This window comes from Ornithorhynchus anatinus, chromosome 19 (assembly GCF_004115215.2).
Source record: "Ornithorhynchus anatinus isolate Pmale09 chromosome 19, mOrnAna1.pri.v4, whole genome shotgun sequence".
Classification (NCBI taxonomy): Eukaryota; Metazoa; Chordata; class Mammalia; order Monotremata; family Ornithorhynchidae; genus Ornithorhynchus; species Ornithorhynchus anatinus.
Window position 1 is genome coordinate 34,479,026 of NC_041746.1, and position 16,145 is coordinate 34,495,170.

The window sequence follows — 16,145 nt, forward strand, 5'->3', positions numbered from 1 at the left end:
GACCTGGGAAAGCCACACCATTGGACCTATATATGACCTGCTGTGAGTACACAGTAAACTGATAAAATGATAGTTCCCATGGATATTTCTCCCTTGACTTTCTCAAGGGTCCGGTTAAGATGTACACCCAGATCAGGGGGAAACATTCACTTACATAAAAAACTTCCCATAGGTTTTGCTAGCTCAAGCCAGGACTCTGGGCACAATCCCATCATTATTATTATAATTATTATTATCATTATTCTCTGTGCCTCAGTTCCCTTGTGTAAAATGGGGATGATGATTGTGAAACCCATGGGGGGCAGGGACTATGTCAGCGTGGCTCAGTGGAAAGAGCCTGGGCTTGGGAGTCAGAGAGCATGGGTTCAAATCCTGGCTCTGCCACTTGTCAGCTGTGTGACTTTGGGCAAGTCCCTTCACTTCTCTGGGCCTCAGTTACCCCATCTGTAAAATGGGGATGAAGACTATGAGCCCCACGTGGGACAACCTGATTACCTTGTATCCTCCCCAGCGCTTAGAACAGTGTTTTGCACATAGTAAGAACTTAACAAATGCCATCATTATTATTTCCCTATGGTTTATGGAATCCCTCACCTGTGCCATTCTCTCTGAGAATTCCAGAAAGTCTATACAAGGGTGTATGTGTTTGCCTGTATATTATATACAGTGGCATGATTTGAGTGGAGGAACAGTGAATTATAATCGTTCTGGCACCCACAGAAACCAGAGGGGGAGGTGCTTAAAGCTATTTCCAGCATAGCAAAAGCTACAAGTGGGTACAGTGTTTATAACTCTTGCAATATTGAATAGAATTATTTTCCATGTGTTTTTATCCTATTCATTTTGAACAGACTCTTAAATTCTCTCCTCCTATCCGCCATCATGAACAATTCCCATTAGGAAGTGCAGACCTTCTTCCCAAAGAATTCTTGACAGCCAGTGCAGATTGGATTCTTCAGAAGAAGAGGTGACCGTCTCTCCTGGACAATTTAGCTTTCTCTGCCCCTTTCTGGGGGCAGGACAGTGGAGCAGATGGCCCTGTGAGATTCCCTCCAGCTCTGGCTGGCTGTTCATTCATTCATTTATTCAGTCGTATTTATGGAGCCCTTACTGTGTGCAGAGCGCTGTACTAAGCTCTTGGGAAGTACAATACAGCGATAAAGAGAGACAATCACTGCCCACGATGGGCTTACAGTCTAGAGGGGCCGTGGGAGGCTGCTCAGGGGTGGAGAGGCTGGGGCCGAATCCCCGTCTTTTGGGGCAGTTCTGTTTGCAGGTGCCCAAGATGGGCAGGAGCTGAGTGGTGGAATGGAGGGAGAGAAAGCACCGTGGCCACCAGGACTCACTCCTGCCGGCCGGGGAAGAGACACCAGGGTAGGCCAAGTTGCCACCCTAAAAGGTTTCCAAACTTTTAGCCCGGCCAGTCCTTCTCTCCCGAGCCGGCGGCCCTGAGGACTCTCCGCCTGCCCCCGCCTGTTCAACCGCCCACCGTGGGCTTGACGCCCTCCCTTGTGTGAGGGCTTCGAACAGGAGGAGAGCCGGCAGACAAGTCCTTGTAACGCTCAGAGCGACCTGGCACCGACAGGGGAATAATAATTAGGTATTTGTTAAACGCTTACTCTGTGCTGAGCACTGTTCTGAGCTCTGGGGTAGATACAGGGTAATCAGACTGTCCCATGTTGGGCTCACATTTTTTAATCCCCATTTTTACAGATGAGGTAACTGAGGCACAGAGAAGTGAAGTGACCAAGGTCACACAGCAGACAAGTGACGGGATCGAGATTAGAACCCACGACCTCTGACTCCCAAGTCCGGGCTTTTTCCGCTGAGCCATGCTGCTTCTCAGGGGATCGGGACCTCAGTTTGGGGAGCTTCCTCATGCCCACACTGACAGATTTTGTCGGGGAAACTGCGACAGAGAAGCGCTCGGCCTGGCAGGGAGGAAAGCTGACAGACCCTGGGCGACAGACCCCTCCCCTTCCCCCCCCTCCCGCCCTCTGCTCTTCCCCTTCCCCTCCCCTCAGCACTGTGCATATTTGTATATATTATTTATGACCCTATTTATTTTGGTAATGAGGTGTATATCTCCATGATTCTATTTATCCTGACATTGTCTTATTTTGTTTTGTTCTGTTTTGCTTTGCTGTTTGCGCTTAACAAATACCAACATCATTATTATTATTATTCTCAGTGCCTCAGTGACCTCATTTATAAATTGAGGATGAAGACTGTGAGCCCCATGTGGGACAACCTGATAATCTATTATACATATATTATTATCCTATTAATTTTGTTAATGAGGTGTATATCTCCATGATTCTATTTATCTTGATGTTGTTTTGTTTTGTTCTGTTTTGTTTTGCTGTCCGTCTCCCCCATTTAGACTGTAAGCCCGTTATTGGGCAGGGATGGTCTCTATGTGTTGCCGAATTGTACATTTCAATTGCTTAGTACAGTGCTCTGCACATAGTAAGCGCTCAATAAATACAGAAGCCACATGGCTCAGTGGAAAGAGCAGGAACTGGGAAGTCAGAGGTCATGAGTTCAAATCCCAGCTCCACCGCTTGTCAGCTGTGTGACTTTGGGCAAGTCACTTACCTTCCCTGTGCCTCAGTTACCTCATCTGTAAAATGGGGATTAAGACTGTGAGCCTCACGTGGGACAACCTCATTACCTTGTATCTACCCCAGTGCTTAGAACAGTGCTCGGCACGTAGTATGCACTTAACAAATACCAACATTATTATTATTATTATTCTCTGGGCCTCAGTTACCTCAGCTGTAAAATGGGCATGAAGACTGTGAGCCCCATGTGGGACAACCTGATCACCTTGTACCCCCCCCCCCCCAAGCACTTAGAAGCTGAGAAGCAGCGTGGCCTAGTGGCAAGAGCAGGGGCTTGAGAGTCAGAGGTCGTGGGTTCTAGTCCAGGCTCTGCCACCTCTCTGCTGTGTGGCCTTGGGCAAGTCTCTTAACTTCACTGTGCCTCAGTGACCTCATCTGTAAATATGGGGAAGAAGACTGTCAGCCTCACGTAAGACAACCTGATGACCTTGTATCTACTCCAGTGCTTAGAACAGTGCTTGGCACATAGTAGGCACTTAACAAACACCATCGTTATTAGAACAGTTCTTGGCACATAGTAAGCGCTTAAATACCATCATTATTATAAATCCGATTGAATGAGTGGATGAATGCTTGACAGAGGACAGCGCCACGGCCTCCCTGCGCAGGGCCGAGGGGGGTGGGGCCAGACGAGTGGGTGGCCGGGGGTGGGGGGAAAGGAGGGGAACTGAGTTGGGAAGAAGAAGGAGGAGGTGGAGAAAGAGGAGGAGGAGAAGAAGGAGAAAGAGGAGGACGGGAGGAGGAGGAGGAGGAGGAGGAGGAGGAGGCGGGGCTTTCCCGGGAAATTTGGCACTTGCAGGCCACCCGGGCTATCTCAATTCTTTCTGCCCATCGCGGGGAGGACACCCTGGGGAGAGGGAAGGGGCTGGAAGTAGCTTTCTTTCTAAAGACAAGGAAAAAAGAAAGAAAGAGGCACTGCGCTTCCCCACGGGCGCGACCTGGGAAGAAGGTTCCAGGAGCCCGGCTTCATTCATTCAATAGTATTTATTGAGCGCTTCCTATGTGCAGAGCACTGGACTAAGCGCTTGGAATGGACAAATCGGCAACAGATAGAGACCATCCCGGCCCAATGACGGGCTCACAGTCTAATCGGGGGAGACGGACAGCAGAGCAAAGCAGAACAAAACAAAAACAACATCATCACAATAAATAGAATCAAGGGGATGTACCCATTATTAACAACATAAGTAGGGGACCCCGGGGAGTGGATGAGGGAGGTGGCCGGCGGGGCATGAACCCGGTCCCGGGGAGGCGACAGACGGGGTTGCAACAAGGAGGAGCGGGACTCCCGCACTCGCCCCGCCGGGCATCCCTGGCTTTACCACTTCCGATCCAGGGAAAAGATGGGGCCATTCATTCATTCAATAGTATTTATTGAGTGCTTACTATGTGCAGAGCAGAAAAGAGGGGGCTCCTCCAGCTCCAACCATCACCTTCATCCCCTTGCCCCCTCCTACCTCGCCTCCCTTCTCTCTTTCTCCTGCCCACCCTGTGCACTCCGCTCGTCTGCCGCTCACCTCCTCCCTGGGCCTCATTCCCACCTGTCCCGCCATCGACCCCTGGCCCACGGTCCTCCCGCTGATCTGCAATGCCCTCCCTCCTTACACCCACCAAACTAACTCTCTTCAAAGCCCTACGGAGAGCTCACCTCTCCAGGAGGCCGAATTGTTCATTCCAAGTGCTTAGTCCAGTGCTCTGCACATAGCGCTCAATAAATACCATTGAATGAATTAATGAGGCCTTCCCAGACTGAGCCCCCTTTTCCCTCTGCTCCCCCAAACCCTCTGCTCTTCCCCCTTCCCCTCAGCACTGTGCTCATTTGTATATATTATTTATTACCCTACTTATTTTGTTAATGAGGTGTCTATCTCCTTGATTCTATTTATCTTGATGTTTTGTTTTGTTCTGTTTCGCTTTGCTGTCCGCCTCCCCCGTTTAGAATGCGAGCCCATCACTGGGCAGGGATTGTCTCTATCTGTTGCCGAATTGTCCACTCCAAGCGCTTAATACAGTGCTGTGAACATAGTAAGTGCTCAATAAATACTATTGAATGAATGAATTTATTTTGCTGTTGTTTTGTTCTGTTTTGCTTTGCTGACGGCTCCCCCGTGTAGACCGTGAGCCCGTTATTGGGAGGGGATGGTCTCTCTCTGTTGCCGAATTGTCCTCTCCAAGCACTTAGTACAGTGCTCTGCACATAGGAAGTGCTCAATAAATACTATTGAATGAAGGAATTTATCTCGATGATGTTCTTTTGTTCTGTTTTGCTTTGCTGTCCGTCTCCCCCGTTTAGACAGCAAGCCTGTCCTTGGGTGGGGACGGCCTCTCTCTGTGGTCGAATCGTCCACTCCAAGCTGCTTCATCCAGTGCCGTGCACCTAGGAAGCACTCAATAAATACGATTGAATGAATGAAATGATCTGGATGATGTTGTTTTGTCCTGTTTCGCTTTGCTGTCCCTCTCCCTCGTTCCGATCCCATTCCCTGGGTGGGGATGGCCTCTCTCTGTGGCCGAACCGTCCACTCCACGCTGCTCAGTCCAGGGCACCTAGGGAGCGCTCAATAAATACGATTGAATGAATGAAATGATCTGGATGATGTTGTTTGGTCCTGTTTCGCTTTGCTGTCCGTCTCCCCCGTTCCGATCCCATTCCCTGGGCGGGGATGGCCTCTCTCTGTGGCCGAATCGTCCACTCCAAGCTGCTTGGTCCAGTGCCCCGCACCTAGGGAGCGCTCAATAAATACGACTGAATGAATGAAATGATCTGGATGATGTTGTTTGGTCCTGTTTCGCTTTGCTGTCCGTCTTCCCCGTTCCGATCCCATTCCCCGGGGCGGGGATGGCCTCTCTCTGTGGCCGAATCGTCCACTCCAAGCTTCTCCGTCCAGGGCACCTAGGGAGCGCTCAATAAACACGATTGAATGAATGGAGCGACGGTCCGGTGTGGAGGGGGCCTGTCCTCCGCGCCCCCTCCTCCCCTTGCCCCCTCCTCCCCTTGCCCCCTCCTCCCCTTGCCCCCTCCTCCCCTTGCCCCCTCCTCCCCTTGCCCCCGGGCTGAGGGTGGGGGCCGGCGCGGTGGGACTGGCGCGCCCTCTCCCGCACACGCGCGCCGGCGCGCGCCCGGAGACAGCGGCGGGCGCGCGCGCCGGGAGCGGGGCGCGCGCGCAGAGGCCCCGGCGCGCGCGCAGAGGCCCAGGCGGGGGCGCGCGCGCCCCGAGCGGCCCCGGCGCGCGCCCCGAGCGGCCCCGGCGGGCGCGCGCGCCGAGCCGCGCGTCCCCAGAGCCCCAGGCGCACACGGAGGAGGCAGACACGCAGGCAGGGGCGGCCGCAGCTCCGTGTCCCCGTCCCCCATGCGGACAGACAGACGGACGGGCCGAAGATGGCTGACGACCCCGCGGGGCATCTAGCCCGCAGCCCGGCGCCAGCGACGGCGAAAGCCACCGGGGCGGCGGCGGCGGCGGCGGCATCCCCGAGATTCCCGGCGCTGCCTTCCCCCCTGACAGTCCCTGACGTCTCCCGCCGCTAGAAGACCTCCCGCGTCCCGATCCCGCGTCCCGATCCCCCCCTCCCCCCCGCACCCGCACCTCCACCTCCAGCGGCCGCAGCCATTTCATCTCCCCAGCCAAGAGACCCGAAAACATGGCAGAAATGGAGAAAGAAGGGAGACCTCCGGAAAATAAGAGGAGCAGGAAGCCCGCTCATCCCGTCAAGAGGGAGATCAACGAGGAGATGAAGGTATTTAGGCGCTCCCCGGGAGGCTAGGCAGTCGGTCCTTTTTTTTTTTTTTTCCTCCTTCTCCCCTTCGCTCGTCGCATGGAAATGGTTGGGTTTGTTTCTTTTTAATGGGGTCCCCTCGGGCTCTGCAGGGGACGTGGATGTGTCAGCCCCACCTCCGGGCCCACGACGGAGGCCGCCGCCGATTGCCCCCCGCGGGCTTAGCCTGCGAACACACAACGGCCCCGCGTTGTAGCGACAACGCTGTTAAAGCGGGGGGCGGGGAGGGGGGGCCCGAGCCCCGCGCACTACCGTAACGCTGCTAAAGAGGGGTGCGCGGAGCCCCGTGCACTACCGTAACGCCGCTAAAGCGGGGGGCGCGGAGCCCCGTGCGCTACCGTAAGGCAGCTAAAGAGGGGTGCGCGGATCCCCACGCACTACCGTAACGCTGCTAAAGCGGGGGGCGCGGAGCCCCGTGCACTACCGTAACGCCGCGAAAGCGGGGGGGCGCGGAGCCTCGTGCGCTACCGTAAGGCTGCTAAAGCGGGGGGCGCGGAGCGCCGTGCAGTACCGTAACGCCGCTAAAGCGGGGGGCCCGGAGCCCCGTGCACTACCGTAAGGCTGCCAAAGCGGGGGGTGCGGAGCCCCGTGTACTACCGTAACCCCGCTAAAGCGGGGGTTCGGGGCCCCGCGTAGTACCGTAACGCTGCTAAAGCGGGGGGCCCGGAGCCTTGTGTACTACCGTAACGCCGCTAAAGCCGGGGACTCGCGCAACAACAATGCTGCTAAAGCGGGGAGCGGGGGGCGCGAAATCGATAACGCTGCCAAAGCCGGGGGCCGGAGCCTCGCGTTGTATCGGTAATGTTGCTAAAGCGGGGGACCCGGAGGACCAACGCGGGGATGGAGAGGCGAGCAGGGCCAGGAGCGGAGGAGCCCTGGGCCGGTCCCGCTGATAAAAACCTTTCCCGGGGAGCCCTCGCCCCCAAACCCTCCAAAGTTAGAGCTCTGTCGTGGCGAAGCATGCATCTCTTTGAAGCGCCTTCTCTTTCCTTTCTCCCTTTCATTTTCGGCCCCCCTCCTCCTTCCCCCCTCCCCCTTTTTAAATAGCCAGCTGCAACTGTATAATTAAATTGTCAAAGTGAAATGTTATGGTCTGAACGGCACATAATTTCTGCACTATGCCCAGGAACCCTTCCTTCCCTCCATCTCACCCATCCTTCTTTCTTTCCCCATCTGACTCTTCCCCACCCCTTTCTCTCCCTCCCCCAGCGCCTCCCCCCACCCCCTTTACATGCTTGACTTCACAGTTAATCAAACCAGAGTAGGTTTTGCTGAAAGATAGCAGTCTGAAGGGGCTGTTTTTGACAGGAGTGCATTGTTGTGGGGGGGGGGGGCCTGCTTGGGGCCTCCAATGCCTTGTCTGATGCAAAGAGCTGTGGGTCCAGCTGTGTTCTAGAGGTAGCACCATAGGTTGGCACTCCAGATGTTCAGATTTTTGCCACTGCACAAGAACAGAGCTCAAGACCTTTCTCTTTCTCCCTCTCTCTTTTTCCATGAGGGTTGTACCTCTTAGCTGGACCGCAGCGTATTCCGATGTTTTTCTCTCCAGCTCCGCTCCAAGTTCCATCACAAATAAGTAACGGGCAGTTATAGGACTTCAAGTGAAGCCTTTGGGGTCCTCTTCGCTTTTCTCTGGAACCGAAAAATAGTTTTAATTGATTATGCAGGTTGATCATTCAGCATTCTTTTATTCATCAGTTAATCAGTGGGATTTATTTTGCACTTACTGTGTGTAGAACACCGTTCTAAGCATCTGCGGACAGAGGCACTTTGCAATTCAATTCAAGGAGATATTTAAAAGTAAAAATGAATGAACCTGAAGCCCGTCTATGAAAAGCTTTTTGGTATTTTCTTTATTGAAAAGGCTGCATCTTCTTAGTTTTTCATTGCCTTGGGAATACAGCATCCAAATGTCCCACGCATGTGTGCACACGCACACACATGCACACACATGCACACACTCCCCCCCCCCCACTCCTCCCTCTCTGACACATCAATGCCAGTGTGAATATTTAAGTTCTGTTTGCCTCTGCCTCTGTAGGAAGGACCTACCTGGTGGTGGAAGGGTGAAGGTCAGTATTATTGGGGCAGATGTGAGAAAAAAATGGTGCTTACTGAATGCGACACACTATTCTAAGCATCTAGTGTAATTCAACAGGAGCCCAAGATGCGTTCCCTGCCTGCTAGGAGCTTGAACTCTAATAAAATAATGGCAGATTGCCTTGGAAATCAACATCCCCTTTTCCAATTGAAGTCTCCACTGATTCCAGTAATGGGCAAAGTTGTTTCTCTGAAAGATGAGTGGAAGTTGATAGTTTTCGGTGAGGCTGTCGGGATTCAGGCACGCGGCGGTCACTGTGGTTCCCTGCAATGCTCCTCCCTCTGGGTTTAGCTTGATTTTTCCACTTCATTTTGTGTTGGAGAGAAGAACGTAGGAGATGGGAGCTGGAGAGGCCTGTCTCAATGTGCACTGCCCCTTTAAAGCATCACTTAATGTGATCTATATGGATTGCAGCTTTTAAGTTTCATAGGTTCTAGAATTACAAATTAACTAATTTTAATCAAAACATGTGAAATGTTATCCTGGCTGGATATAAAGGCTGACTGTGCTGGATCCTCTGGTCTGCGTTGTTTACTTTGGCTTCAGGCACCCTCAGTGGCTTGGGAGATAGCTGTTCTTCTACAGTATAACAGATGTTTGTCTGAACTGCTGAGGAGGAAACAAAAACAACATTGTGTGAAGGGGAAAAATTACACAATTTTTAAACTAATGCTGTGGTATTGAGTGTTAGAATTAACCTTGGGACACAGGATTTCAACCTCTCCCCACTCCCCCCCGATTCCTTCTCCTTTGTATCGCAGCTGGCGGCCTAGTTCCAAACCTCAGTCTGTCTCAATGGAATCGCAATTGGACAAAAAGTTGCAAGCGGCCCACCGCCCACCCGTCCATTTGCCGGGGGGCCGGGGGGAGTAGGGAGTGTCCATGTTGTCCTCTGGTTGGGGGTGAATGTGAGCTGTGGCCCCTGCTTCCAGACAGCTTACCTCCATCCCCCAGGAAACCCACTCTGTGGGGAGGTGGACGGTGACACAGAACCCCAATCTGCTATTGGCATCAACCGTAGGCCAGAAGTTTGCCTTTAAAATAAGCTCGGCCAGCCAGCCAGCAGACAGACAGACAGAAGGTGCAAGGGTTCTTTGCCCTTTCAGAGCCCCATTCTGTTTTTAATAAAAACCTGTAGTACGTTGCCCCTTTCTTTCTCCCCTCCACCCCCTCATCAGCCCAGGAAGAGTGGAGTAACAGAACAAATTGGTTACACTGTATAAAATGTGTGCCACAAAATGTCATCGAGAACACAATGTGCCCTTGTGCAGTTTCATATCTGTGATGTCCGAGCAGCCTGACTGTGTTTCCCCTCACCCGAACTGCTTTCATGTGGACCAGTGTAAAATAAGCCTTGGTAAGTAATCACGGCAGAGCCGAAAGAAAGGAATGTATACAGCAATAGACGGCCTAAGCTGTAAAAACTGAAATCTGAGCAGCCACAATGGATCAGATATCAAGGCTTTAAGGTAGGGGAAATGAAAGAGGGAAAGACGAGAGAGGGAATGGAAAAGTCAGCTTGGAAAGTGAAGGATCAGGAGGAGGGCCCCCTCAGGGAAATTTGGCTCTGGATTAGGGAATTTTATCGTGGTGTACAGTGACCTACTCAGATTTCAGCCTGGGTTGGATCGAGTTGCTTCCCTTAGCGAGCAGAAAGAAAAAGCACTGTGTGTGTGTGTGTGTGTCTGTGTGTTTGTGTGTGAGAGAGAGAAAGAGAGAGAGAGAGAGAGATTTTTTTTCCCCCCTTTCGGGTAATAAAAAGACCATTGGTACAAGTGTCTATTTTAAGTACCACAAATGCAAGACACTATGAATGAGCAATAAAATTACCTCATCACAGAGACTTCCTTCAGGATTTGCTGTTTGATACAGTTACATTCAGTGTTTACTCAAGAATGGTTAGAAAAGACAAACAGAATATGAGATTTTCATATGACACCAGCAATGTCACATTCAACTCGGGTTAATATGGCTGGAAGCTAATGTTGGTGGTGGTTTCATTACACCAGCTATTGAGTTACATTTTTGATACCACTAGCTTAATGTAGATGAGAGTTGTAACATTTAAATTTGATCCATACAATTCTGTGTGCAAAAAATACATGACTGCACAATTTCTCTATGCTGTAGATCAGTGAAAATAAATTTAGATTTTTTTTTAAATTTTGAATGTTAAAATATTTCTTTCTCTTCCCTCTTCCTCCTTTTTGGTTCCTTCTTATGAATTCAGTTTACTTTCCTGCTGTCCACAATCTGTATCAATGTGCTTTGTTCTTATACTGCCTAGAAATGAGGAACATTTTTTTACTTAAAAGACTTTGGAGTTATGGGGAGCTTTGGTTTCTCCAAGTGAATATTGTGAAGATAAGAAGTTTGTCAGGAAAGAATAGTTTTGTTTTTGTAATCCAAGATGGGGTGTGCAATGGTAGGAAAATCAGATTCATTTAAGTATTGTTAGATTTTTGGCAGCTTAATCCAGACATTAGACCATGAAGACTAATGTGTATAGCAGTCTGTATATGCTGATGAGAATACACACACATGCACATAAATGTTATTTATATATATGCATATATATAAATTATATACATATATATAAATAACATATATATATACAGCTACAGCTAATATACCCCTGGAACAAACATTTTAATACATACTTGCCAATGTCCCCCCACTGTCAAAGTACTGATCCCAGGAACGCTAGCTCTGATGTGTCAGCTTTGCATCCTGGGTAACTCTTGGAAGAAATTAGAGTGATTAGATAAAGCCCTCTAACCTGGAAACTCTCCTAAACTAACACTAATTTATGCATTTACTTATGTTTAGCTTCTTTATCCACTGCAAGTCTGCCGATTCATCTCTGTTAAACTATCAGCGGACTCCTTCCTGGAGTCTGAAGAGTTTGCCTTCTATAAATATTCTCGAGAAGTAATTTGTACCTACAATTGGGCGTCACTCCTGTTGCCTAAAGCCTAAGACAGGTCCATCTGTTAGAGCTTGGTAGAACACTCACTCATCACAAGATTCTTTTGGTTTAGGGTTTTAATGGTCCTCATTTTGCCTTCAAAAAGATCCGTGTGTCAGAATGGAGAAGCGTGGAAGCAGGCATCAGTGGGACTCAGCTGAATATCTGGACTGCTACAAAGACAAGCAGACTCTGAAAAGCCAAAATATCCATCTCATTGTCAAAATAGGCAAGCTCAGAGGCCAGCCTGTGCTGAGGGTCTTTGGGGACTCCTGTCCTATCTGGGGGTAGCTGACAGCCAGTGCTCTGGGGACTCCTCCATTCTCCCCTCCATCAGCCCATGCTGACCTACTGTACCCATGCAAGGGGCAGTAGAGGTCGACATCAGGCAGAAACCTTGTGTGCCATGAGCTGGAGCAGCTCTATGGCAGAGGTGGGTGGAGGTATTCCGGACAAACACTCTAACTCCCAGAGGGAGTCACCACGCCAGTCAATCACTCTGGGTCCCAGCCAAGGATGCTCCCGTTGCTGTGGCGATGGAACCGGGGGTGTCTTCTTGTGGCTTGAAGCCACGCTCCGGTCTGAGCACCCCCTGGGTCTGAGAGGCAGGGAGGTGGAGGGAAGAACCGCTCCACATCCTTCAAAATCTGAAATAAACATTTGAAGTGAAGAAAATGAGTCGGACAGGCTCCCTCCCTTCTGCGTTTCCTGTCTTGACGCTTGCCAAGTGTGGCTCCGGGAGCCGGAGCTGCTCCCTCTGCACGAGAGACGCCCAGGAGAGGGAACGCAGCTTCTCCAAAGAGGGAAGAAAGGAAAAACAAGCTTGGAAACTGGCCATGCTTTCCCCCTGGGAAGAGGAATTGACCCCCAGGAAAGAAGGCGAGGCCAGTGTGGTCTAACGAAACATATCCACCGTCGAGATTCTGGCTAATCTGATGGCTGGGACTCTCGAGCGGGAAAAATAGGAAGGGGTCGCAATAACCAAAATGGAAGTTTGAGAGTTTTCCCTTTAGAAAGGGAAATTGACCGCATTTCCAGGTTTCAGCGAATGAGATTTTAAGTGTTTTACTAAAAGACCCAGGGTGTTTAAAGGAAGTTAAGGAATAAATAAGCTATCATGTTTCAGACTGCTAAATAAAACTACACTGAGAAAATTGAGATTAAGGGAAAGAAAACCCTAAGGAAGCCCGAAACCCTGATGAACATATATTTTAGGATCTGAAGACGGACAGATATTAATATCTCTTATATAACTAAGGTCTGTGAGTCCTGTACTAGTTTAAAGGCAGTGGCCTTGGCAAGGTTAGGGGTAATAGGTAGCAAATTGGCCACATTTCTCGTCAGTTCGACTTTGGCGAGGGTGCCCAGCACTGCACTGACCGACTGTCCGGGTAATTTGGCCTTGGCGACAGATCCCAGTAGTGCTCTTGCCTCACCCCCTCAGTGCTGGCAGGAGGCAGAACTTTCATGAGTTCTTGGAATCTGCAGACCCTTTTAGGGGCCCACAGAGATACCTATAGCACCTCAGAGCTTGGGGTTCATTTTCTGACTCAATCTGGAACCTTGGAAGTCACTTCACTGCTTCTCCATCCAACCTGTTGTCTCCGATGATGAAGGTGAGGGTACAGGCAGTGAGGGTTCATGGAAGACCAGTGGAAGTGCAGGCACATGAGTTTTGAGAATAGGTGACTCACTTGATTTTGCATTATGCTTTTTATACATATTTTATCTTTAATTGTACCAGATTGGAAATGTAATCGGTGAAACGATATGTTCTTTGTGTGTATCTGCCGATTTGAGATGAGGGCCCTCTGGGAGTCCCGCACTGAAGCCAATAATCTTTTCTGAACTCTGGGTTGATGATGATAGTATTTAAGTGCTTACTACGTCCTCCTTATAGACTGCAAGCTCCTTGTGGGTAGGGAACATGTCTGCCAACTCTCTTGTATTGTACTTTCCCAGGTGCTTAGTATAATGCTCTAAACACAGTAAGTACTCAATAAGTACCATTGATTGATTTAAAGTAAGTGGCAACTTTAGAAAATGTTACATACTACAGCAAGCCCAATTTTGGAAGGGAATGGACTGCTGCAAAATGTGTGGGGCGCAGTGATTTGTGGCACAAATTGTTGTTCCTCTTGATTTTACTTTTGCTTCCAAAACTTGGTTTCTACTCTACTGTGGAAGATTTTCTAGAAAAATAAAATTGGGGAGCTGAAGGGTAGAGGAGAGCGTTTTTGTCACGTCAGGCATCTGATCCCATCCTGCCAGTTGTTCCATCACGAAACCTCCTAAATCTACTCCTCCCTCACCACCTTAGGGCCCTTGCCTTCCTTCTCCTCACTCCCCCCCCCCCCGGGTATTACTTCACCATCCTTCTAACCAACTTTCCTGCCCTGCCTTGGCTCTGTCCTAAGCTCTGCCACCCCAATTATCTTCTGAAAACTCCATTCCAAACACATCATTCCCCTTTTCAACAACTTCAGTGACTCTTCATTTCTCTCTACATTAACTAGAAGCTCCTGGCCATTGGCTTCAAGGGTCCCCTCCACCTTCTCCGCCCTTTTTTTTTAAAGGTATTTGTTACGTGCCTACTGTCTGCCAGACAGTGTACTGTGTCTCTTCCCTGTCTACTCTTTCTGCTCTCTTCAACCCTGACTTATACCCTTTGCTCCTCCCAAACTAACCCCCTCGCTGTCCCACCACCCGTCGTCTGACCCATTATTCACCACCTCTGGTCATGTCATCCTTCAGCCACCCATAGTACTTAGGTGCTGCACTGTTAATTTTTTTTTGTCAGCTTGTATTTTTATAACCATGTTTTGTTCGTATTGTAGGTTTGCAATTTGTGTCTGGCTGTCTCCACCATGAGCATGTGTCAACTTCTTGAAGGTGACTTTCCTCCAGGTTCCCAAGCTCACAGTCCAACCCTCTGTACACCCTAGGCACTCAGGATGGTGCTTTACACACTGTAGGCGCTCAGTCAGTGTTCTTGATTGGCTAATTTTCGTTAGTGGTGATCACAAACTTGGTTGCTATTCTTGTGGAACGTATGGGCTTTGTTCTCTGGAAAGAATTCGGTAAAGTAGATCAGGCTGAAATACACGAGGAAACACACTCAGCAGCTGTTGTGGCACAGTGTGTGCCAGGTTGACACTGAGCTTGTAATGTTGGCTAGCAGACTGACTGGCTGGCTATTGGATGTTTGGTGGTCAGCTTCTTATGGGTGGTGAATGTTTCTTGTTCTTCTTTTGCACTCTTCCCAAGCCCAACCGTTGAACGCTCAATAAAGACCATCGAATGGATGAATGAATGAATGAATGACTGCTTCTACTACCCCGGCTGTAGTCCAAAGCTAAGAAATTGCTGGAAGCATGGTGCATTCAGGTCATGGTTCAGACTCCTCAGGGCCCTGCTTTGGGGCCACATTTTGGGCACTCTAGCTTCAGGTAGCCAAATTACACATTTAAAATGACTTCACAAATGACCACTTCAAATGCGGGTCTTCAAAGGACCTTCAACTAATGGAAAGATTGGCTTTTCATTATAGTTCTTACAATTGATTCCAGGACTTCCACTGTATCTTCTCACTGAGGGATTCATTCAGGAGTATTAAAACACAGAGCATTAGGTCCTGTTGTCCAAATTCACAGGTTGCTCTCTAGGGACCATCGGTTAGACTTTGTTGTGTGAAGACAGGCAATGGAATTTTTGCAATTGAACCAATCAAGCTAAAATTTGAGTTTCTTCAGACCTATCAAAATGTGTGTTGGCAATTGGTTTAGGATTACCCTGTACTTTTAGGATTCTCCTGGAAGCCCACAATACAATTTCAGAAACCAGTTATGTCAAAAAAGGAGGGTATCGGCCATGAATTTCTGTGTTTAGATTGGATTGTATACCTGTATGGTAAAATGTGCATCCATTTTTGGAAAATCTCTTGGCATTGTTGGGGTTTAAGGAAAATGCAAAAGGAAGATTTGCCAGGTTGGGACTTGTTCTACTTCTTGATGGTATGTAATAATTAAGAAATGATTTCTTTTGAGATTATTTGATCTGAGAGCATTACAGGTAAGAAACAGCATCTGAGTCAGAAGTCTATTCTAATTTAAATTAATCTTACAGTCCCTCTAAAATGTAAACTCCTTGTGGACAGGAAGCATGTCTACCAACTCTTTGATTTTTGTCCACTCCCAAGCACTTAGTACCATGCTCTGCGTATAGTAAGTGCTGGATAAATACCATTGATTGATCTGTGACACAAAACTGTGCTTAACTGTTTTCAGAAAAAATTTCATTCTGAGGTTGTAGTTATGAATATTTTTGCAAAATCAATCAATCAATGGTATTTATTGAGTGCTTATTGCGTGCAAAGCACTGACCTAAGCACTTGGAAGAGTGCAATACAACAGAGTGGGTGGAAACACTCCCTGCCACTAGAAGCTTACTGTATAGAGGGCAGAGAGACATTAAATTAAATAGATATATTCAGAAGTGCTGTGGTGCTGAGGACGGAGTGACTGTCAACTGCTTAAAGGGTATAGTTCTAAGTGAATAATGATAAATGACAGATATATACAGAAGTGCTGTGGTGCTGAGGGCAGAGTGACTATCAACTGCTTAAAGGGTATAGATCTAAGTGCATAGGTGACCTGGAAGGGAGAGCGAGGAAGGGAAA

The 16,145-nt window shown here is 49.1% G+C and overlaps 1 protein-coding gene across 4 annotated transcripts in view; it reads left to right on the forward strand.

The window, feature by feature from the left end:
- Positions 1-5,883: 5,883 nt before the first annotated feature.
- Positions 5,884-16,145, forward strand: part of LOC100080783 (sine oculis binding protein homolog) — a 97,083-nt gene continuing 86,821 nt past the window's right edge. For all 4 annotated transcript variants that reach the window (XM_029046972.1, XM_029046973.1, XM_029046974.1 and 1 more), the window contains exon 1: positions 5,884-6,359. In XM_029046972.1, the coding sequence (XP_028902805.1) occupies positions 6,264-6,359 (96 nt within the window). In that variant the 5' untranslated portion in view covers positions 5,884-6,263. The remainder of the gene's footprint in view (positions 6,360-16,145) is intronic.